The sequence below is a fragment of the Tinamus guttatus genome, unplaced genomic scaffold (genome assembly GCF_059628265.1).
Source record: "Tinamus guttatus ecotype Peru unplaced genomic scaffold, ASM5962826v1 Tinamus_guttatus_pri_ptg000140l, whole genome shotgun sequence".
NCBI classification, from domain to species: domain Eukaryota; kingdom Metazoa; phylum Chordata; class Aves; order Tinamiformes; family Tinamidae; genus Tinamus; species Tinamus guttatus.
In genome coordinates, this window is record NW_028288674.1 from 1,119,270 (window position 1) to 1,143,683 (window position 24,414).

General features: G+C 41.1%; 1 protein-coding gene across 2 annotated transcripts; it reads left to right on the forward strand.

Annotated features, from left to right (window-relative positions):
* Positions 1-683: 683 nt before the first annotated feature.
* On the forward strand, positions 684-24,414 carry G3BP2 (G3BP stress granule assembly factor 2). Of its 2 annotated transcripts, XM_010223542.2 has the most exons (12): positions 685-705; positions 7,499-7,617; positions 9,730-9,811; positions 10,475-10,648; positions 11,514-11,604; positions 12,531-12,633; positions 13,944-14,124; positions 15,137-15,235; positions 19,840-19,942; positions 21,853-21,981; positions 22,183-22,301; positions 23,084-24,414. In XM_010223542.2, the coding sequence occupies exons 2-12, from the start codon at positions 7,523-7,525 to the stop codon at positions 23,357-23,359; spliced, it is 1,452 nt and encodes a 483-aa protein (XP_010221844.1). In that variant the 5' UTR covers positions 685-705; positions 7,499-7,522; the 3' UTR covers positions 23,360-24,414. The 2 variants fall into 2 exon arrangements, with proteins under 2 accessions (XP_088378087.1, XP_010221844.1); XM_088521961.1 differs by lacking the exon at positions 15,137-15,235 and having other exon boundaries at positions 684-705.

Sequence of the window (24,414 nt, forward strand, 5' to 3'; positions counted from 1 at the left end):
GCGGCGGTAGGCCCCGCGGCCGTTGGGATTGGGCGGAAGGCGAGGGACACGCGGCCGTTTAACGGTCGCGGCGCGCGTGGGGCGGGGCGGGAAGGGGGCATCGGCGGCGCGGCGGGATCGGCTTTGCCGTGCGGGGCCCGTCCTGCCCCGGCGCGGCCCCGGCTCCGGGCCCGGCCGGCGGCTCCTGGGCCGCCTCGTCGCCCCGGTGCGGCGGCTGGTGGCGGCGGCGGCTTTTGTTCGCCGTCACCTTGGCGGCGTCTCGCGGCGCTCCCTCCTCCGCCTCGCCCCCCTCGGCCCGAGCCGTGCGTGGCTCCGTGCGTGCTGCAGTGCTGCTCTCTGCCGTCCTCGCCCCGCGCCGGGGCCGCGCTGCTTCCCGGCAGGGCTCTGCACCTCGGCGCGCGGAGGAGGCGGCTCCCGCGGCCCCGCTGTGCTGCGGTAACGCTCTCATGTTAGGCCTTGGTTCTGGGATAGCATCACCAGCCTGAGTCTTGCCAACTCTGTGGGTCTTGCCCTTTGCTTCCCCTTCTTGCGCCAGTGACAACCCGAGCTTCTCATTCTCCCCTGTAACATGGCTGAAGTTGCAAGCATCTCTCATTCTGCAGATCTGGATAGCCTGGCAGCCCTTTGGTGAGCTTCTCTTATTTCACATGTGAGCTGAAGATGGTCTCCTCTGGCGTTTGCTCCCCTTAATCCTGGACGGGTGAGGTAAAGGTCATTGTGGTTCCAGAGTGGGTGCATGGGAGCATCTTCTACCATGAGCATTTTAACTTACCTCGTTAGCTGAGTAACACTCAGGATGTTGAGCACTGTGCCAAGCACTGCTGCAGGACAGAAAGAAGGGCCTATGGGTTGAGAAAAGATGAGGTTATAGCTCTGTCTAAAGCTAGACAGATTGACTGCAGCCTTGCGAGGTTTTTGACTGTAGCTTTCCATTTCTCTCAATATATCCTAGGCATTTCAAACTCCATGTAAAAGTGTGCTGCTTTATTACAACAGGAGGTGTAAAGATGCTAAAGCCGATTTTCAGATCCTGAGATCAAGGTAAATTATTCTGTGCTTAGCTCAGTGCTTGTGCAAGCAGACCGCTTCCTGTACTTAAGCTTAATAAAGCTTCACTGCTACCCGAGGTATCTCTTTTTTTTTTTTTTTCTTTTTTTTTCTTTTATTGTCAGATTTAATTAGGGAGCGCTAGCAGAGTAAGGTCAGTGACCAATTTAGCAGAAACTCTGCAGTGCAGGCCGCACTATCCTGCTCAGCTGTATGTAGCCGACCTAAAATGAAGTGCTATCAAGCAATCCCTGGAAGTAGCCTAGTTGTCTTAACATGGCTTGGTGAGTAGTTAAAGGGTTTGTCAACTTCCTTTCTCAGCCAAGAAGGTGTTACTGACAAACCGGTACCGCCTTTGCTTCTGCAGTTAATTTGTGATTAGCAAGGCATTCTGTTTTCATTGTGAATGTAAGTATGCCTGCAGGCAGTGCCTGCCTCCGGAAGGCTTTTTCATTCTTTAAGAAACATCCTTCTCCTGAGCTTCTTCTGAAATCTCTTAAATTTGGGATTAAGAAGTGTAATCCTTTAGGTGTTCTTACAGTGTTCTGATTGGCAAATGTGGGCTCATGTATGGAGTTATGGTCTGTATCACATTAATTTTTTTTGTGGGTAGATTAAAATATCTTCTGTGATGGCTAACTTACTGGAGAGAGGAAGCAGAAAGAGCTGACGTTTCAATGCACTCATCCACTGGTGTCCTTACAGACGAAATGTTTGTCTGTATGGAATTGAGATTTCAAATTATACATCTATTGTCCCATTGAAAGGGTGACTTGCAATACTGAAAATATGCTGAACAAACAAGCATCTTAACATGTAGTTTTGGACTTCTCTTTTTTTTTTTTGTAGCAATTGTGACACTGAGTAATGTCATTTCTTTTGGGAGGATCAAACAAATGAAGAATTTCATTCCAGTCCAAGGAGCATGTAAAAAGACTTAACATATGAGGTTAATGTATATCTCTCTGATGAAATATCAGAAGAAAGCCACTGATCCTGGCTTTGCTTGGTTGGTAGCAGCCAGGGAGATGGATGCAGTAGCTTCCATAGACTGTGGTGCTGGCCATTGTTATTCAGGTGGGTGTTAGCTCTGTTGGATGATGCAGCTTGACCGCGCACAAGATGGTCCCCTGTACTAGTCATGTGCTTGCAGTATACGGTGCCTTCAGCTTCTCTCAAAAACAGCCAAAAATGCAACAGCTTGATTAGAAATAACTGTGTGTTGTGGCCTGGGGCTCAGCCAATTCAGATTTTACAGGATTAGACAAAGTAGTTCCTAAAGTCAAGGGATTCACTTAGATTTTAATAATGCTGCTTTTCTAGCATGTGTTCTTGATGGAGGATGGTCTGATCACTTACCTTACATGTCATGAAAAAGAAGAGATAGGTTCAGTCGATTGGGACTTGCAATTGCTTTTTTTTTTGCCTTTTTTTTTTTCCCTCATTTTAGCCATCGCACATTTTGCATTACTGTGGGATGTAAACCAGACTTTGCAGGGCTGTCTTAGTTACAGATTCCCGGCTTGTGCCAGTCAGGCTGTCAGTGGCAGCTTAGCTTTTTAAGCTTTACTTGACATGTGGTTGCTGAGAGAATATGGTATGGTATTGTGAACTCAAAGTTACTGTTATGGATCACATTAGCAAGCACACCCTTGAAGCATTTTTTTTTCTATCTAGAATCAGTGGGAAATGCCGTTCAAAAGTATTGTTGGTTCTTGACCTTTTGCCAACCCCAGACTTACCTTTGATTATCTGCAGTCAGGAGAAATCTGTCCAAGCTGGGAAAAGCTGCTCCCTCCTTGCTTTCTTTTTACTTCCTCTAGGCTCCTGTGATACGGGAATCAACACAGTGTCCCTTCAGTGTTTTTCTTTGTGTGATTACTATATGAGCAGCATCTGTCTGGTCTATGGGCAGCATCCTTCTGATCTTCGGGAGTACTTTGCCGAATTTTATTTTCAGTTAGAATGATATTGTCAGAACTAGCAATTGACTAGGATGCAAGTTGCAACCTGGAATGACTGCACTGAGGTAGTCCCTGTGGCTCAGTGTCCCTGTAGCTTAGACCTTAATGTCCCTGTGGCTTTAGTCATGGAAGAATTGTTGTAGCTTTTGAATTCAAAGGATGAAACTTGCATGTCAATAAAAAAAAAATCTGTGTAATAGTTTCTTAACAAAACAGATTCTAAAGTTTGTATCTTCCTCCCAGACTCTTAACATTTGTTATATTCCATGCCTTGATAGAGATTAACTTTCAGTTCAGATTATGCTTTCTTGAGCCACGTTCAGAATATTGCTGAGTATTTTAAAGCTGTGGATTTTTTTTTTTTTTTGAGCTAGAGCTGGTGAGACACTTGGACAGTTTAGATCTATTTTGTAACACTGTAGAAGTAGACTTGAACTAATCGTTTGTGCCAGAATTGATTACCTTGTACCCAAGTTTGAACATGTAGCTCTCCTTGGATATCCCCCATCACCCCCCATCTTGGATAACTTGCTCTTCAAAGCCTTTTCGCAGGTGTCTGGTCACACATTTGTTTCTACAGGTTCAGGGAAATAATAGCCTAGATATGTTTTGGAAAGCAGTTTTCTCTAGTGTTAGTACTGGTTATCAAGGAAAATATGTGCCTGTGAACATTCTGACTAGCTGACACTTAGCATTTAGTGGCCCTCAGTTACTTCTTATCAGACCAGGTTCCCCTGCCTTCCTGTTTCCATGGAGAATGCCTGTTAGTTGCTCTTTTCTCTGAGAAAGTGACAAACACAGTTGAATAAACCAGAACTTTTATTTGTAAAGATGACTACAAGCTGGAGAGATTCACGCAATTAATTCAGCATGGACTTGAGAAACTGTTGCTGCTGTTAATTCCAGAGTGCTCCAGGACAATTCTCCCAACATCAGCTGTGTCTGCTTCTCTTAGTTTTTACAGTTTCATTTACTTGCAGGGGCTGACTTCTTCCTTTATTTGTCACGGCTGGCGTTTATTATTCCAAGCCATTGAAAGATGTTGTTTGCAGAGCTGAACAAAAGTTCGTAGGAATCGAGCAGAGTGTAATTCTCATGTTGTCACTAAGTTAATTTACTGTTGCTGTTCTTTCAGTACAGCTCTGCTGTTGCACTTGGTGTTGCTCCTTGGAAGAAAATATGCTGTCTGCTTTTGTTCATTTGCTTATCTTTGCCTGCAAAAAAAAAAAAAAAAAAAAAAAACCAACCAAAAAAAATAGGAGTCTCCTTCCTGCGGTAACTTTTTCTTTGTTTTGGTGTTTTGGAAAGGAGTGAGCAGGGAAATGAAACTCAAGTTTTTCAAGATAGGAGTTTGGTGGTTTGAGGTGTGACAGGCTTGTCCTGTCCTGCCTGAAGGCTTAGGTTTTTCTTAAATTGTTACAAATTCAAGTAGTGCAAATTGAAGTTACAGAGAGTAACACACTGGTGCATGATCCTTAAGTCTGAGAGTCCAGTCGCTTGGTTGTCCCTTAGCTGAACCTTGTCTGGAAAAGACACCATTTACACTTCTCCTTGGGTCTTCAAGCTTGTTAGGCTATTATGGAAAATGCTGAGCAGCTGCCAGTTTTCCTTGGGAATGCAGTGCCAATGCAATCTGCCTTCCTGGATGCACATGGATCAGCAGGAAGAGGAGAGTGGAATTGCACAGATTAAGCAGTACATCAGCTTGATGCGGGCAGAATTACCTGTGCCCCAAGGAACAAGTGCACGAGCGCTCGTGTTGACTGAGGGCTTTTATTAGTGTATGTGATTCAGGAGGGGGATGTTCTTCAACACGATTGTTGCACTGTAAAGAAACTAGAAGTTAATTTTTCTTCCTTAGTGTTTGCCCTCCCAAATTCAATTCCTGAGTGTGCTCTAGTGCCTTGAGCAATAAGGTCTCATTAAGTCACTTTCCCAGTGGCTCAGGTTGATCTGATAGTGTGGTTCATTTATTCAGGTGAGAAAAGTGCTCAACTTCTTCTTTCTTATCTGTTTTTCCTTGATTCTTGAGTGTGCAGCTATGAAAACTTGAAAAATATCTTTGAAGAAATGCATATATTTATGGGGCTTGCATTTGCTGTCTGACAAATCATGGAGATAGGATTCTTCTTAAGTTTGGCATACTTAAACTCCTGATGAGATGCTGTGGATTTAAATTTTAATATCAGTTGTGTGTTCACTTCCAAAACAAGGAAGTGAAATAAGGAGATGCATTACTAATTGGGACACATGGAATTTTAAAAATCGTTCTAAAACCCGATTTCACAGCACCCATGCTAATATAAAGGAGTATCTACATTTTTATTTTATTGCCTTTGAATGACTTGGAGACCTAAGCAGATCATTAGGCTGCTGCTGCTTTTATGCAGATCTCTGAAGAGATGATGAGGCAGGAAATAATACTGAGAGCTGAAGAATTGTACAGAGGCATCCTGTAAAATAGTGCAGTTCTGTGATGTAAATCAATAGTGCTGTCCCTTGAAATATGGGCAGAGGCAGGACTATGTTCATCTGTTTTAGCATGAAAGCCAACTGGTGTTTCAAGTGGTTAGGAAAGAAATTTGCTGTGTGTGATTATCCCATACTTGCCTTTCTCAAATTTTCTGAAATGTTTCAGAGGCTTTAGTTGAAACAACAGTGTCCAATGAAGAAAAGATCTAATGTGATACAGATCTGATGCAGTGTAATGACTTGTCACCGATTGTTATGTTTTGTACCCAAAGGCATTTTCAGTGTTCTTTGTGGTATGCCAGCAATTTGTTAACATATGTACTTTGCTTAATGCTGTATTCATAAGAACGTGTGCTGGCTCTGATCTGCTTTTCAGTAAGTTCTGCAAAAAACGTCTTTTGTTAAGAAGCTCTGTCCTTGTGTGTTTGCACAAGTACTTAGAGTGATTACTGTATCATCAACTTTGTGTTCATCACCTGCTGTGAGAGGGAGGAACAAAAATGAATAATCTGTAGAAACAGAGGTCCTCTTCCTTCTGGAATTGCTATCTAAGTGCAACTCTCACACACATGCCTTTGCAGGACTGTGAGTCCTGTTAGGAAGCTTCCCAAATCTCCGCTCTCTCTCTTCCGCTCTCTCTCTTCCTCTCTCTTTTTGTCTTGGGAGTTTCTTGTTGATGCAGGATCTGACGTGTAGGTAATGCTGTTTGTATCTTTTAATTTGACTACAGGTTTCTGTTGAGCTGAAGTAAACCTCTAAATTTTGCTTTATGTGCTCTTCCTTCTGGCTATCTGTAATTGGGAGCCATCCTTGATATTGCCCTTTAGCTTGGATTGCTTCGTAGAGGTTGTTTTGATAAGAAAACATAGCATATTTTAGGGTTATCTTTAAGCCTGAAATTTCTATTTTTGAGCTGATCTCCTGCTGCTTTGCCTCTAGGTTAATTTTTTGAAGCAGAGAAAGCAGAAAAAGTCTTCTGTAGACCACTGGCCCCAAAAAGCTGGTTGATCTTTGAAGGCAATGTTTTCAAAGCACAGCTGCAGTTTAGAGATGCAGAAAGTCAAACAAGTGCTGCAGAAGACTGTTATGACTGAACAGGGAGTCCCTGTCCAAGCTCAAACAGTGAAGGACAGGAAAGGGTCTGGGAACAGCCTGCATGGATTTACTGAGGGCAGGTTATGTTTGATGAACTGGTTTGCCTTCTGTAATAAGATGAATGGCTCAGGGGGTGAGGATAGAGCAACAGACAGGCTTTTTGTTGATTTTAGTAAGGCCTTGGAAATAGTTTTCGGTGTTACCCTTGTAGCCAAATGGAGTAGATTGCCCATGAGGTGAGCACAGAAGTTTGTGATCGGTGTCTGGTCAGTGGTATGAATTCCAGCTGGCAACTGGCTGCCAGGAGAATGGTCCATACTCAGAGGAATAGGCTGGGAAAATGGACTGACAGGAAGATCGTGAAGTTCAGTAAAGGCCAATTGCCAAATTCTGCATCTGCATGGAATAACTCCTTGAAACAGTAAAGTCTGGGAACCAGCCAGGTAAGAAGCAGCTTTGCCGAAGACAACTTTGGAGGCCTTGGTGGAAAAGTTGACCTTGAGTCAGCAGTGGGTATTTAGATGTTACCCTTTTGAAGCAGATCTGCATTAAGATAAGTGAAGGTAACTGGCTTTCTACTTAATCAAGTGTATTCCTCTTTATTTTGTAATAGTGTTTAACTTGGATTTTAAGTGTTCATCAGTTCATAACTAAAAGGTTAAGTAAATTGTTCTATACATTTTAACAATATTATTTGCAAAGAAAGTACCTGTTCTGCAGGAAGTTTAACAAGAATTAGTTACTCAAAGTGGGAGGAGAATTCGCGTGCCTTGTTGGTGTAGTTCTGTGCCTGTACAATTCCTGTTACTATAATTCTTTAAATTGTAGAATTGTTATGTTCTTCCCTTTATGAGGAATGTATAGAATATATTGAATATATAGATTTGTCTTTTAACTAATGTAAATATTTTTAATTACAGCATTTGACACTGTGTACCAAAGAAATGGTGATGGAGAAGCCAAGTCCCCTGCTTGTAGGGCGGGAGTTTGTGAGGCAGTACTACACTCTGCTAAATAAAGCTCCTGATTTCTTGCACAGGTAATGTTTTCATGCAAAAGTGACTTATATTCTTGAAAAAAGTGCTTCCTGATCACCAAAAATTAGATAAACTTAACTTTTGAGTGTGTCAGAATAATGTTGTGACCAACTTTGTGCTTTAGGAGGCTATTTCAACTTACTGAAAATGAGTTAAGTTCTAGAAATGAGTCTGATCATATCTTTGGGATGTATTGCATGCTATGAAGTTATTTCCTGTGCAGAAAAGTGAACTGTTTTTCAGGTCATAAAATAGTAACATTGACAGAAATAGTGTTCAAAATAGATTTAGAACAGAATACAGTTGCAGAGGAATCACATGTAGAACCTAAGGCAAGCATGCCGACTGTTTCAGGATACCATATTTTGCATTGCCTCTGAAATGTTTTATCCAAATCACAGTTGGATATTTCAGTAGAAATGTCAAGAATTGGATGAGGTAGGTGGAAAATGAAGTGGTCTTATTCATCTGCAGCTATGATTTAAGTTGTATTCCAAAAGCGTTCCTTTTTTGATTTTGATTGGCTACAGCTTATCACTTAAGATTTTGCATTTCCACATTTGGACCTCAGAGGAGCACAAACTTAATATAAGTGAAGATGGACATAGCTTTGCCAATGTTCAAAGAAGCAATTACTTATGTGAGTTGCTCTTTCCCAGGCCTTGGCACAAGGCTAAGGGTGAAAAATTGGACTGTTTGATTGATAACAAGCTAGAGCTCTCAAAACAGCTTGCTTGCAGATTGAGCTTTTGAAGCATGCCTCTCTTCATCTGTAGCATTGAGGCACAGAAAAACGAATGGTATTGGTTTTAGTTAAACAACAAATAGTTTTGTCTGCAGTCAAACTGAATGTCAGGGTACATTACCCATACCTTCTGCTGGGTGTTGCAAGTAGTCTTTGATTTTGCTTAAGAAAGAGTGTTTACCTGTAGTAACAGCAATTGTAACCTTGGCAAGATATGTTTTGTTTTGTTTAAAAAGCAGAATGCTATTAATATATATTTCCTACCTGGCTGCTTGAGTCAGTGAAGGGCAGCTAGCTATGCCAAGTTTGTTTTCCACCCTCCTTCCCTTAGTGTTGCAGTATTACTTCCCCATTTCATCAATATTAACATGCACCATGGATGCATTAAAGAACTAGTGTTTCTGGTACCTGTGGGATGCAGGCTGATTTTTCCAGGTTGGAGAGATACCCAGTGGTATATCACAGAAACACACATGTTAAAAAAGGTAACTGTGAAGGCATTTACCATGTTGAAGACAATTTTGGTGCCTTTAAAGAGATCCTAGATGCTACCCACACACATCTAAGTCTCCAGCTTGTTTGGAACAACTGTGAAATGTATTTTACAAAATTATGCTCTATGCTTGCTGTGTTGAGTGGTAGTGGGAAGTATCCATAGAGTATTCCTTACTGGGGGAAGCGAGTTTTCAGTACAGACTCTTGATCAAAAGTATTAGATGCTTTTTGTTTGTTTTCAAGCATATTTTTAGGGAAATGAAGGGAGGGATGCTGTTGATGACTGATTAACTGCTTTCCAGGTTGGCCCTGCTTCAGTTGGGGAAATCTGGGTTGACAATTGTCAGGCAAGCTCTTCTAACACAGCTGATAACCTGTACTTGAGGAATGACTTTGGGCAGCTTGTTTCCTAAAAGTGTTAGCTTGCTCTCCCACTCAGAACTCTTAAGGACAGCATAACCATGGGAAATGATAGGACTGCCTAACAGTGGTCAACTGCATTCACTTGAAATGTTGCACAAGTGTCACTAACAAGAACATCTTCAATACAGAGCTGTCCTATGGGCTGTTTTGATCTGGTTTCTTTGAACAAGCTGTCAAGATCATAACTGATTCTTGAGCTAGATATGGGGAACTTATTCTAGCCGGTTTTAGACTCACTCTTTCGTTACTGCTGTTGCATAGCTGGCTGTTTGTTCCTCCTGAGAGTCAGATGTGGAAGATGGGTGTTTGTTTCTTCTTTTGTTTCTTCTTAAAAGCAAAAAGATTTTGCTTTTAAGGGCTTGACAGCTTTGGGCTAAAGCCCTTGTTGGGTATGGTTTTGCTTGATTTTTTTTTTCAAGGCTATAAACTTCACATCTCTCTACTTTTGCAGGTTTTATGGCAGGAACTCTTCCTATGTCCATGGAGGACTGGATGCCAGTGGAAAACCACAAGAAGCTGTGTATGGTCAAGCTGTGAGTATCAAAATTAGTGGTGTAGTCTTCAGTCATGTTCAGAAGTTATTGTATGTGTCATTATGCATCTGGAGCGTAGAACGTACCTCTAGGGCAGGAAGCAAAGCATTTGTTAAACTGGCATCTTGATGGATCTGATTTCAGTTAGAAATGATTTTTTGGGAAGGCACTGTGGTCACTGAGGCTTGTATTGAGTTATGCATGTTAGACTTCCACCCACAGAAGAATTTGATATTAGGAGAATTTATCTTTTAAAATAACTTTTGAAGAAGCGGTGTTACTTCAGAACTCTTGGCCTTTATATATATGTGTGTGTGTGTGTGTGTATGTATACTTTTAAATATATTCTTTATGTATATACATAAACAGAGATGAATCCTCCCTCTCTTCAGCAAGCCCCTTAAAAGTCTTAAAATACATAGTAGTGCAGCTGGAATATTGGATAGCAAGTGGTAATGTATTTGACTCCCCTTATAAGTACTTTAAAAGTGCAGAAGAATTATTTTAGCCCAGATTCTAGGTGGAAGACAAGATTTCGTTCCTGTGTTTGCTTTCTAAGCTTGAGCAGAGTGTTTTTTTGCAATAGTTCAGGCTCAGGTTTTGAAAAGTTTGAAAGCTCTGTACAGAATTCAATGTAGCTAAAATGTAATTCTTCATTTCTAGGAGATACACAAAAAAGTGATGTCCTTACAGTTCAGTGAATGTCACACCAAGATTCGTCATGTGGATGCGCACGCTACTTTGAGCGATGGGGTGGTTGTGCAGGTGATGGGAGAGCTGTCCAACAACGGGCAGCCCATGAGGAAGTTCATGCAGACTTTCGTACTTGCTCCAGAAGTAAGTGTATCTAAGGGGGTGTTTGACTGCAAGGAGTGAGGATGGAAGCCTGGCCTGTAGCTCTGATCCGTCTGGGCTGCAAGATACTCCCTGGCCTTTAGCCGTTGACCAGAAGGCTATGATTGTATGTGCCATAGTTCATGCATGCAAAAGAATGAGCGTATTGCATCTGTCTCAGGTTGTTACATTTTCTTAGACTTGAGGTGTCCAAAGCAAATGGGAACCTGGGTTTAGGAGCTGTCTGCACGGCCAGCTCTGTAAATGAGTACTCTAATATTCTATCCTTTCTTCAATCTGCCAACAAATACATGTATTGGTTAATGCAGTGCAAGTCACTTTGCAAATTCAGTTCTTGGCAAGAGTGGAGCCATGTTATGGTAAAGGGTTTCTTCTATTCTTACTATATCTTCCCTCATTTCATTAAAAACTATTGGGTTGTTCATTATTAATGCATTAGAGCTTTATTGAATATCTTCTTTGTTTTTCTTCAGGGAGTAGTATGAGTGTACAGCCATCCTGTGAACACTCACTGTGTTTTTTATTATTTTTTTCATTAGAAAAGATTCACGGGCAGCTTGATGAAACTAATAGGACTTAATGTTTAGTTAGACCTTATGATTACCATGCTTTAGCAAAAGCTGTATTACTGTGCTAGAAATTTTTCATCTTTCTCCTGGATTGAAGTGGCTGTTCAATTGCTTCCTTAAAGACCATATACCACTTGAAAAAGGATATTAAGAAGTAGTGCTATTCCAAAATTTAGGTGTCCAAGGTTTATAGCTCTAACCTGTCCATATTGATAACTGCTAATATATAATACTACAACATATATCATGAAAAAAATGTGTATGTTCCTCTTTTACAGGGATCCGTACCAAACAAATTCTATGTCCATAATGATATCTTCAGATATGAAGATGAAGTATTTGGAGATTCAGAAGGAGAGCTTGATGAAGGTGAGAAGAATTGTGCTTCTGCCACAATTCATTATTAGAGCTTGCCTTGTATTTGTTCCTTCACCATAGGCATAGTTTTTCTGCAAGAGTCTAGAGGATTTGGAAAGGTAAAAACTATACTGTGTTATCATGAAGTGTAGTAATCTGAAAGCTTGGAGAGAGAGTCTAGGTTATGTTGTTGTGACTATCTGCTGGTCCAGACCACTTGTTGTAGCGTCTTGTTCTCTAAAAGACTAAACTGGTTTCGCCTGATAACAAAGGGCAGCAAAGTGAGCAGTTGCACTTTTTCTGCAGTTGAGTTTCTTTAGGTAGAGTTCATTTCTCTTGTCAGCAGGATTTGTAAGTGAAGTGATTTGAATAAAATCTAACTGGCTTTTTTGGATATAAGATGTAATTTGCTTTCATATCATCACCACCCCCAGTGGTTCATTTCTGTTCACAAGCTGAACTCGGATTTGTTCTCAGGCTTTTTTTTTTTTCCTGTTCATTGAGCCAAAGCAAATCAAAGAAGAGTAAAGATAGAACGTGTGTTCATGGGTTACTGCTGGAATTTCCATCATTTTATTTGTGGAACAAAGTATCTCGAGCCATCATTCTCCCTGCATTTGAGGTTAACCTTCTTAGTTTTAGGTACTGTGATTTATGAGCAGGGGATTTAAACTTTCTTTACTACTGCCAACATATGGAAAGCATCTGATGCTTAAAAAAATCCCCAAACCTTTCTTGCAGAGCTTTCCAACAACAGTACAACTCCATTTTCTCCCTTCATGAAAATGATAAGAAACAAAGCCTCCTGAAAGAGCAGAAGAGTCTTTTCCCTAGTTGTAGTGCTTGCTTATATTGCTGCCAGTTGAATGTGCTTCCATTTTAAGTGGGGCTTGTGTGCATTTGCAGAGATACTCAGGAATTTTTTTCTGTTGTGTCAGAATCTGAAGAAGAAGTGGAAGAGGAGCAGGAAGAAAGGCAGCCCTCACCTGAACCTGTGCAAGAAAATGCGAGCGGTGCTTACTACGAAAATCACCCTGTAACGTAAGAAATTCATTTTATTAAATGAAGTTGGTTTTTTAAAGAAAACCAGAATCATTTTGGCTTTTGGTCAATCTGGAGGTGATTTAATGGATTTAGGAAACTATACTAAATTTGTTGTGGATTTATGTTGTGCTGCCTTGTGTTATTCTAAACATGGATTCTTGAATGAAGAGAGAAAGTGGAAGATGTTCTTACATCTTTCAAGTATGAAGTGAGAAGGTAGAAAATGCGTTTATGTATACACTTACAGTAGTCTCTATTTTATAAAATTATACTGAGTTGGTATATTGTAATTCATATTGAACAGATGGTTTTACAAAGGGGCGGTCAGCGATATGCTACTCTTTAGATTTGGGGAGCATCTGAAACAGAAAGACTAATTTTGGAGAAGCTGTTCTACAGCTGTATTGGAAGAATAGGTTTGTGCCGTGAGTGTCTTAAAAACTAAACTACATGAAAGAAAAAAGCTTCTTTATAAGAAAAATATATTTTATAAGAAATTACACTTTTTCGAATGCCAGAATGCCTTTTAAGTGCCAGAGCTTACTGATAATAATAATGAATTTATTGAGATCTCTAAAGGAAGGGAGGAGTCTGCTGGAATTCTGGCACTGACTTGCTCAGGGTCATGCAGGAAGGTTTTGATGCTTGATGCTCCCTAGAAAGAACATGAAAATGTGGGATTCAGCATTGGTTATTTAGGCAAGTACAGCGACAGGAGTACCTGTGACAGGAGTAGTGTAGATATAGCTATTTAGAATTTGATAAACTTTTTGGGTGGCTGGAATTGAAAGATAAAGAACTCCAGAGCCCTTACATGAAATACACACAGAATGGAAAATGACTTGCATGTAACTTTCAATAAACAAAAGCTGTTAATTCCTTTGGTCATGCACTGCTGTGGCAGTTTGGTAAGGAAGCAGTTGAATCAGCTTCAATTTATGTGTGGCTTCAATTTATGTGTGTCTTTTGGTCTGTGCTAGTTGTCTTCTAGAAATTCGAGTTGCTGCTCGAGTGTAGCATCTATTCCTTAAAGGGTTTAAATGCTTGCTGTGGTATTGGCATTCTCTGCAGGGAATTGCAAAACTTGTCTTCGTTGTAGTAGAAATACAGTTTGTTTTCTTTGTATGCAACCAGAGTGGTACAGCTTCAATTCTCATGAGAACATATATGTATGTTGCTACACACTGTAGCAACTTGACCACAGGATAATACACTTTAATAACAATCTTTACTGTAGTATCATTATTAAAATGTCAGGAAATAGTAAGAAGTGGACTAGCTGCATAAAATGCTTCTGATTATTGTAGTAATGGGATAGAGGAGCCACTAGAAGAACCATCTCATGAACCTGAGCCAGAACTGGAATCTGAAACAAAAACTGAGGAGCTGAAAGCAGAAGTAGAAGAAAAGACCCTCGAAGAACTAGAAGAGAAGTCTCCATCTCCACCTCCTGTAGAACCAGTTTCACTACCACAAGAACCACCAAAGGTTAGTTAAAAATCATATCTGTGCTTCTAGGTAAAAATAGTAAATCAAAACATTTGATTTTTAAATTAGCCTTTTTGAGTGGCCAAACTCATATCTGTTTTCATTGTCATGCTGTATGAACAGCTTGACTTTAACTTTTAACATTATTTTTGTTAAAAAAAAAATATTTAGCCAAAAAGGAAATAATGTTATTTTAAAATGTTCCTCAAGTCACCTATTGAAAATATAATGTTCTGCTCGTAAAGTGTTTGTGTGTGGTTTTATGCATGTGTAAACCTTTTTAAATGTGGAGTTGAGATGTGTCTAAAAAAAAAAAACACCAACAAAAAAGCCCTCAAAAATGAGAACCACTATTCTTTCATGGGGAAAAAGAAAAGGAAGGAAAAAAAAAGAAAAAAAAAAAAAGACTTAATAATATGTTGACACTTGCGAAGTTACCATCAGTACAGCTTTAAAATGAGTATGAGGGCTTTGCCTGTCCCCCTTAGAGGCAGAATGTCACATCTTGCAAAACATCATGCACACACCGTGAGTCCTCTGATAGGGTCACACCTAGGTAGCGTGAAAGAGATGGGAGGAGTCGATGAAAACTGGAGCAGTCGCTTGCTAGCTCCAGTGTCGGTCTCCCCTATTTTGCCAATCCTTTTTCTCTTTTCCATGTTAAGTTCTAACTTCTGGCATCCACTTTCTTTCTTTCTGCAGAAGACACTTAATAGCACAGGGTTTTCAGTCCTAGGTTTCGTTACATCGTGGAAAGCAGTGATCTCCGAATGCTGAGGGAACTGAGCTCACTCAAATAGTGCTAGTGAGTGATACATGCTTCATCTATACTGCTGGAGTCCACAGCTGCTTAGAACTGCAAAACCTTCTGTGTCTTGGATGTAATGCTAGCACTACAATGATGTAACAGCTAGATGTGAACCAAAAGTATATTGTGAGCAGATGAGTTTCCCTGTAGGAATGTCAGTGGTTTGCCATGATTAGTCGCCTAGGTTTGTTGCATTTCCTGCAGGCTTTCTCTTGGGCTTCAGTGACCAGTAAAAACCTGCCTCCTAGTGGTACTGTTTCTTCCTCTGGAATTCCACCCCATGTTAAAGCACCCGTCTCACAGGTAACCCATCTGTGAACACCTTGGATTGTCTCATTACTTCTGCAAACTGCTTCAGTTTTTTGTTTTTTTTTTTTTAATTAACGGATCAAATTGTATGACTTAAATTTCACAAATTAATTGTGTCTTAAATGTTAATGCACTCACCTTCTTGTCGCAACTGAAGGCATATACACTTAACACGTGTAACTGGGTGGTGGTAAAGTTAAAATCTGTTCATATGCAATCAGGAAATCAGAAGCTTTTTTTGACCTATCTTACTGGGTTATGGTTTGATCTGAAAAAAAAAAGGCAAGAACCCCCCCAAAATAACAGTTTTCTAATGTGTGTGCGAAAGGGGTATTTCATTGGCAGAAGTGCCCCCAGCAATAAAAAAAGGTTGCACCATTTTGAAGTTTGGCCTTGCAAGCCTTATCCCCTTACAAAAAACCTTTGGACTCCATTATCCATTTATACAGAACCCTGTACCAACTTATGACTGTGTGAGGAATGGAAGGATTCACATTTCCTTGCCAGGACAATGCTGTCTTCCCATTCCTAAGTTTATTGTGGGAGGAGGGAAAGGAGGAAAGAAAGTTTGACCGGGTGATAGCTTATGTCTTACACATGCCAAGTTGGCTTAAGATGATCTGAGACTCTCAATTTAGCTGCCTCCATGTAAGCAAAAAGCCCTTGAAGTTTTTTTTTTTTTTTTTAAAAAAAAAAAAAAGGTTTTACTGATGTTGTATTTCACAAGCACATATATTGTGTAACTCAGGTCCAACCTTTTAAAAAAACTGCAACTTTTGGTAGAGCAGCTGTGTTATTGCAGCTGTTGTTTTTGCAGTGATTTTTTCTCCATTTTTTACTGGCATAGAGGAATCAGCCTTAGATTGCTCTTCAGCCAAAAGCATGTTTCTTAAAAAAAAAAAAAAAAGAAAAAAAAAGAAAAGAAAGAAAATCTGCCTTGTATGATTATTGCTTTTTGTCCGACAAGGTGGTTGTGAAAATCAGATAATGGCTATGTAATGAGTTGGGAAGCCTGTCTGTTTTCATCAGCTTCAAAAGGGCTTTGAGCATTCAGGTGGTATTTGAGCAGTAAAAAAAAGATTCTTTTTTAGGGCAGAATAGATTTTCCTTAAACAAAACCAAAATAGTTTTTTTCAGTGCAGTTTCAGTTGCAGAAGAGAGAATGGATTTGTCCTTGAAGAATCATTAAGAATGATCTGGATCAGAGAACAGAATAAGAGTTTCCAGCTGTCCAGTTGAACCTCCTCTGTGTTGCCTCTGCGGCTTGTTTGTGCTTTCCGCCTTTTAGATTATGTTTGCTGTGACTTCATGTTCAACTAATTTTGCATGGAAGTTTTTGAGCAAGAGTGGAAACAGGCAGGATTTTACCTCTCTCAACTCTTTGGAGCCAGGCTAGTCTGTTCTCAATTGTTCCTCTTGGATGCTTCTCAGACGTGGTGTGCAGAAAGCTGTTGAAAAAGGCACCCAGACTATTTCTACTGGGTTTACAAAGCAGCAGCAGTTTATTCCCATTCTCTTGCTTCCATTAACATCTGATGCTGTACGTGGAAACAGGGAGAGTCAATTGCACCAGTGAGTGGGTAGGAGATGCTGTTCCAACCAGTGTCTGCAATGTTATAAAACAGTCAACAAACTGGTTTTCTTAGCCCTCTCCTTGTATAATTCCACTTTTTTGTCCCAATTTTTAACAAATTTAAAGGAGTCCTCCATAGAATAACTCAGAATGCCCCCGAGGGCTTCGTAGGAAGTGTCTCAGATACAAACCCATTCAGTTCCTATCTGTTGACAGCTGTGGAGTCAAACAGGTTGGCATTCCTTGCTCAGGTAATCCTTGCTGTTCTTCTCTTTGTGGATGATTAGAAGTTGACACTGAGTGATAGCAGCTTGCAGTGATAAGCTGGATCTTCTCTTTACAGCAAAGAATAGACTTATTTTTTAACCTCGGGATAGCTGATACATGTGAGTTGTCTCAGAGAGCTGGTGCAGAGACTTGCCCTGCACTCCTTAGCTCCATATTTTGTTCTTTACTGTAAGGGAAAAGCCATTCTGACTTCTACTGGCATTAAGACAGTACTTAACCTGGGGCGGCAGGCACAGTAGTCCTTGACCTTTCCTTGGGCTTGGAAATGGTGATGCAAGATAAGGTTGGTGTTTATACAGGCGTCATTCACCTCCCCACCTAAAATCTCTTCAGACTTTAAATAGATATTTTTTTCTCTGTGAAAGGATCTGTGCGTTAAACCTGACAGTCCTGGAAGTCTGAGGCATTTTAAGGTTGACTCAAATTTTAGGTACCAAGGCTTAACTGAAGAGAGGGATCTGAAAGCTGGTCATATGCTCTTGATTTAGGCTGCTTAATGCTTTTGTCTTAGTAGCTGCTGTAAATAATGGTGCCTTGTGGAAGCGATTGATGAGGACCCTTTAGAGAGGTCGTATGTGACTCCCTACCTGGGGGGCAGTATAGCAGCCCCCTGACGTATGCACCTGACCTGACTGCTGGAGTTCAGCTGAGCAGGGGGATGCAGTTTGTTGTCTGTGGTGCGGTGTGCTTGGTTTTTGGTATGCATGTGTTTTCTTTGTGGCAGGCATCTCTCTGTGGAGAAGCTCTTAAACCTTGAAGGGTTTTCAAACAGACTTGCATGAGACTTGGGAGCCACCTCTGGTCTTGTCTTCGTGCCCCATCCTCTGCTGTTTAAGGGGGTATTCTCTTCCAAAGTGAGTAAAGGCTTGTGGCTGACTATTTTTGCTGTCATTCACGGTAGTAGCAGAAAGAGGCCCATTTCCTTCTCGTTAAGAGCTGTAGGAGAGAGAAGAGACAATATAATCTTTTCTGGCATTAAGAAGGCTTCAGTAGGTTAAGGTTTGTGGCACAAACTCCTTGTGGAAATCCTTATTCTGTGAAATAAAAGTTGCAATTAGCTGTTGCTTGGGTTGTAACTGGCAGCTCTTTGCAGGAATCTTGTGGTGCTGCTAATAATTGCAGTACTTTGGCAGAGCACAGTTTTGCAGAAGTGTCCACAGCTTCAAGCAGCACCAGAGAGCACTGAGGCAGTTTTTCTCTGTGAAGGGGGATAGTAGTGATTAGAAAGCAGCTAGTGGGATTAGGTGCTTTTGGTTAGGCAGAGCGAAAGTATTTACGTGTCAGATGAGAAGTCCAGTGAAAGACAAAGCAGTTTTCTGTTGTACAAGATCTAGAGGACAGACATTGGTAACTTAGTGAATTTTGGCTATTGTTGGGGTAAGGAAAGAGTATTTAATCCTGAGAGCAGGAAGAGCCTAAGTAATGAAGGATCAAAATGTTTGAGCTTCTCTTCAAAGGTGTAATTTTTAATGCAGTGCATATGTGTGAATAAAAGACGCTGGTGATCATACATGAGCCAGAAGGAGGTATTAAGATTTTTCCAGCTAATTCTTGGAGTTGAGATACTGATCATAGAAATGTTTAGGACAAGATAGTGCCTAGCTGCACAGAGATGAGCAATAGAGAACCGAGATATTTATTTGGTGTAAAATACTTGTTTTTTTTCCATGTCTTTTTTCCTGTTAGGAGTTCTCCAGTTGCAAACCGTTGTTTGCCTTGAGTTCCCAAAGGAAAATAAGGGAGAACACTTGACATAAACTCATTTTCAGCAGCAGTCTGATGTGATCTTAACTTGGAAGCTAGTGTTCATCTTTAGGCTTCTATGAATAATTTCAGCTTTCTGAGATAAGAACCAAGTACGGGGCAGCTTCTGGACTGTTGTACAAAAAATGAATTTCAAAAATGTTGTAAATTGCTTCAGTATTCAACAAGCAGCTTGGAAATAGTTTGGAAAGTTCTGTCTGTTTCTTCTTCAAATTAAATTACCTTTTTTTTTTTTTTTTTTTGCATGCAAAGGTTTGGCTTAAGATAATTAAGATGTTCTTGTTCTTGAGACTTTCAAGGTTGTCGTGTTGTCCTGTGTATCATAACCTCAACATAATGAAAGCTAAGGAAGAATCTCAGGAGACAGTCTGTAGAAAAATTGTTGTTTCAGTTAGCTTTTTTTTTTATATATATCAGAAATTTGTTTCTGAAGGCTTTGTTTTGTTTTCCTCTTGCTTTTCAGTAGTTGCATTAAAGTTCTACAGCATCCTAGGTAAAGAATCCTTCAGCAGCTCGGATAGGAAATACGATTTCTCCATTTCTTCATGTTTATCTTGGACTACCTGATAATCCTTGAACTTTGAGCTTGGCAAGAGGAAGTTTTATTTGATCTACATGGGGTTTTAGCCAGAACAAGAGATTCTTGAATTATGGGACGTTGGGGTTCTCAATGCCTGGTCAAACACAGAAAGTTTCTTTTAGCCATGCTTTTGGGGAAATGTTCTGATTCAGAGTTGTTTGCTTTGCACCTCTTAGTAGACAAAATTGAATACTGCAGTCCTGGATTGGTACAGAGGAATTTATAGAGGTGAAAAAAACATATTTCTAAACACATGACATGGATGCATATCTTCCTGCGTTCGTCTCGTGCATGCCACTTACCTGTCTTGTGTGTTTTTTGTTTTTTGATTTTTAACTGGGTTTTTTCTTTAATACATGGTGTTTAATAATGGGTATTTTCCTCCTGTTTCAGCCAAGAGTTGAAACGAAACCTGAAGCTCAGTCTCAACCTCCTCGTGTACGTGAACAGCGTCCAAGGGAAAGACCAGGTTTTCCACCCCGAGGACCTAGACCAGGTAATATGAATTGGTTCATGCTCCTGCTTGGGGCTAGTTAGAGAGATGGGTCTCCTTGAATGGTCTTGCCTGTAACTGTGAACTGTGCTTGGCTGCTGAAGGCAGTTCCTGCTGTCTTCAACTACAAATGGCGAAATACAGCTTGGAGTCCCCACACTAAGATGAGTTGTTGCATAGATGAGATGTTATTTCCAAGTTTCTGTTCAGTTGAGTTGTTTATTAATAGTCAGGACACTTCCTTATATGCTTGAAGACCTTTCAGGTGTCTTGATGCAGTTTGGAAAAGCTAATTTTGAAAACTCTTGTTTTTTGAACGTCCCCTACCTTTTGCTGAATCTTGAGAACAAGAGCTCTTACGTGCCTGTCATTATGGCCTGTAGTGCTCTATGTTTCGGGTGAAAACTCTTCTACTGTGCCAGCTCCACATCAGTCAGTCAATGATTTTACTTATGTTACTCATACAGCGTATCCAAATCCATGGAATGGGCTCAATAGAAAAGCTGCAGGTTACTTTGCACTTGTCAGAAGTGATGTGGAGAAATGAAAGTCTTCAGATCTGTGTTCATTGCTCCTGTGTGGTTATGAGGGGAACCTCTGTGCAGTGTTGGAAACAAAGCGATCTGGTCAAAAGCCCTGAATCCAAAGATGCTGATGGGTTCGTTGTCTGCTGTGGAAAGAGGCTGGAGTTTTAAGGGATAGTATTTGTGAGTAACACCAAGTAGTAGCATGAACTTGCAAGAGCTCTCAAAGCGCTGCCTGCAGGTGTGGTTACATCACAGCTACTGTCAGCCTCTCCATCGACTCTGGCCAATTAAAATTGCTTCTAATGAGAGGCCTCAGTGAGTGTCCCCCAAGCTTTCTGGCCCAGACCGGGTTTTTTAAGTGCTTTTTGCTTTGATTTTCATCACCGCAAGCATTTCCTGACTGTTAGACAGCACCGGAAGGATTTAAGGTGCCAAGAAAGAAGCTTAAAATCTGTTATCTGCTTAATGAACCTTTTGAAACAATCTAGCAAGCTTTTTGCAAACTGACCCATGGGGAAGGAGGGGACTTGTAGGGTGCGTACCTACCCCGAGGTACTTAAAGCACAGGAGAGGTGAGAGTGGCTGTGCTCACCGTGCAAGGTAGGTAACGAGGCACCAGAGGGCTACAGGTCTTTACACTGCCTGTTGCTAAGTTATTTATTGCAAGTAGGGTGAGGATGAGATATGCTGGTTAGGCAACGTGTGGTAAGATGTGACCAATTCACCAGTAGTTCTGTTTTCACTAAGCTGGCGAGAATATTAGAAACTTCACTTCTACTTGGGACAAAATGGTGGAAGATGAAAGCCAGAAGAAGTGACTGTCAAAAATTGGTTTTAATGTGGGTTCAAAATAAAGATGATGTTGTTGTATTAAGGAATTAGCTGAGAGGTGACTTAAATCCAGATTTTTTTTTTGAAAATAACATTTTAATAGGTAGCAAGCTGCATTTCCGTATGAATTATGATGACTGTAGTGGGATTTCCCCCTTTACCCCTTGGAAAAAGTCTTCTGGCTTCCTAAACGCAATTTTTAATGTAAACTGTCGGAAGGTGTGATAGGATCCTCTCACATGAGCTTACCCAGTACAGCAGATGTATTAGTTAACAGACATTGGTTTAACCTAACTAGGAAAACTAGATGAAAAGAGAACATAACTTTGTGTTGTTATTACAGAGCAATAGCAACAGAGAGGTGCTCATAGGTGGCCAAATTGTCAGAACTACACAGAGAGGAAGATCGTATCCTCCCTTTCCTATTGCGTGTATTAAACAGAAGCCCAAGACCTGGGAGTACAGAAGGCTTTGCTCTTCTCAGATGTATTTGTCCAAGTCTGCACACAAGTTCTAACTTTGATGGTGCTGCCTCCTTTTTTCTGTTGATGGCAGGGAGAGGGGATATGGAGCAGAATGAGTCAGATAACCGCCGAATAATTCGCTATCCAGACAGCCATCAGCTCTTCGTTGGGAACTTGCCACATGATATCGATGAGAGTGAACTGAAAGAGTTCTTCATGAGTAAGTAATAATTTCAGCTGCAGAGACCAAGAAGAACAGAAGTGTTTTCTGTGTTGACAAGCCACATACCATTCACCCGGGAATGCATGGGGGAGCTTTTGCATGCTGTAACGTGACAGATGCTTTCTGTGAAGAAATAGAGAGGCCCTAGAGCTGCAAGTGTTGGTTTTAATAACTTGGTTCCTTGCTTGTGCCTTCCAGGCTTTGGAAATGTGGTAGAACTTCGCATAAATACTAAAGGAGTGGGAGGAAAACTGCCTAACTTCGGCTTTGTGGTATTTGATGACTCGGAGCCAGTCCAGAGAATTCTAGTTGCAAAAGTAAGTATGAGCACTGGGTAGCTGTTGAAAGATGGAGAGAACACCCTAAAAGACAAATAGGGGGGCTCTCCTCATTCCTGCTGCTCTGGGTTTTGCCATTCATTCATCTCCTGCTTGCTCTCTCATCATGAACAGATGTTAGAAAAACACAGTTTTGGCACAGTTGGTCTGTCAAGAGGACTTTCTGACTTACATCAGCTGTGCTAGGGCTCCTCAAGCAGTGACATACTGACCTGAGGTTTTATACCTCAGCACACAGACTCTGTGTGCAGCTGAACCCTCCTACTGCACATCCTTGTAAGCTGAAGACTCAGGACCTAAGCATTTGAAGGGCATTACATAGATCACTAACTTGTGTGTCCTGGGGTTCAGAAGAGGAGCGTGGTTTTTGGCAGCTGAGGAACTGGAGCAGGAAAAGGACAATATTTATTGGTAGCATACGGAAGACAGGCCTGATGGAGCAATTCTTGAATTATTTTTCCATCAGGCAGGAATTGTAGTCTTGAAATGAAAAGACCCAAACAAATCCTTGCTCTTATTTAAGAAACAGTTTTTTAATCCTTGCATGCCAGATGAATTTTTTTTAAAAAAGTTCAATTTTCTGTAGAAATCTAAGGCTCAAGTTGTGTGTCTTGGGGAACTGTTAACACTTCACGTTTCTCCTTTGCACGTAAGTAAAGGTAGGCAGAGGAGAGCAGTGAATGCAGTGTTTTCATATGCCTTGTGTGAATGCCTCTGTGAAACGATGACTAACCTGTGCCTTGAAAACTTTTCCCCATAAGCCCATTATGTTCCGGGGTGAGGTGCGCTTGAACGTGGAGGAGAAAAAGACAAGAGCCGCCCGTGAGAGAGAGACGCGCGGCGGCGGCGGCGATGACCGCAGGGATCTCCGGCGCAGCGAGCGCGGCCCCGGGGGGCCCCGCGGAATAGTGGGTGGTGGCATGATGCGGGACCGCGACGGAAGAGGACCCCCGCCGCGGGGCGGCATGGCACAGAAACTGGGCTCCGGCCGCGGAGCCGGGCAGATGGAAGGCCGCTTCACGGGACAGCGTCGCTGACGTCGCCACTGCGGGCAGACAGGCTGGGCAGTGGTACATTATCCATCGTGTTTGCATTCTTGTTAATTTTTTTTTTTTTTTGGCTTTGGAATGTGACACAGCCCTTCTGATCGTTTCTTTGATGTGAAAGCATCCTTTGGTTTCCGGTTTAAGTTGAGGTGGACGTTCTTTCCCCAGTTTCACAACAGGAGTCACGCTGTTAATTTATAAATGTAGACTTGGAGAATTGAGGACTGAAAAAAAAAATGACCATTTAAACTATCTGCAACAAAAGTGAACTAAAGGACATGCCCAATAGAATTGAGGTCCTTTCAGTCAAAAACGCTCTGCTGCACATTTTGTGTAGGTGTTACGGTTTCTGCCTATTACTGTTGGAAACACAAATAGTGCGATTTGTGCAATTGGAGAAGCTTGCCTTTTTTTTCCTTTTTAGAACACTTGGCTCCAAACAAACTTGTGTTTACGCACTCATCAAAATGCACTAATGGGTACTCTGAACTCATTTATATTGACATCTGCAGGAGGCATCGGAGGAAAAAAACCGTTCATCCTCTTCCTCTGACAGAATAGCTTGTGAAATGATGCGGGCATCTGATCTGCTTGCTGTGACCAACATATGTGCACACGCAAACCTTAATAAGACTACAAGTATTTTCCACGAGGAATCCATTTAGTTGTAAATGAAACAACCCAGAGTTTCAAAGTCGTACTCCTGAATACTAAACCAAGTTTGATAGCTCACGTCAGGTTTTTCTATCTGCCCCTCTTGAGTACAGGGATGGCTGCTCACCACACTCCTTCCCCTCTCCCCTTCCCAAGTAAGCATTGTACAGTGAAAATTGTCTTGACTGTATGTGAGTTCTCTGGTAATGTAATAAGCATGATGGTGCCTTCTATGAATACATCATTCCAGTCTTGCTGGTGATTTTGTACAGTATAGTGTATGAATTACTGTGCTGCAAAGCCAATCTGCTGCAAAGCGTTTAAAAGAAATCATTGAAAAAAATGTATTAAAAATTGCAGTATCTTTAAATCAGTAAACATTGCTAAAATTA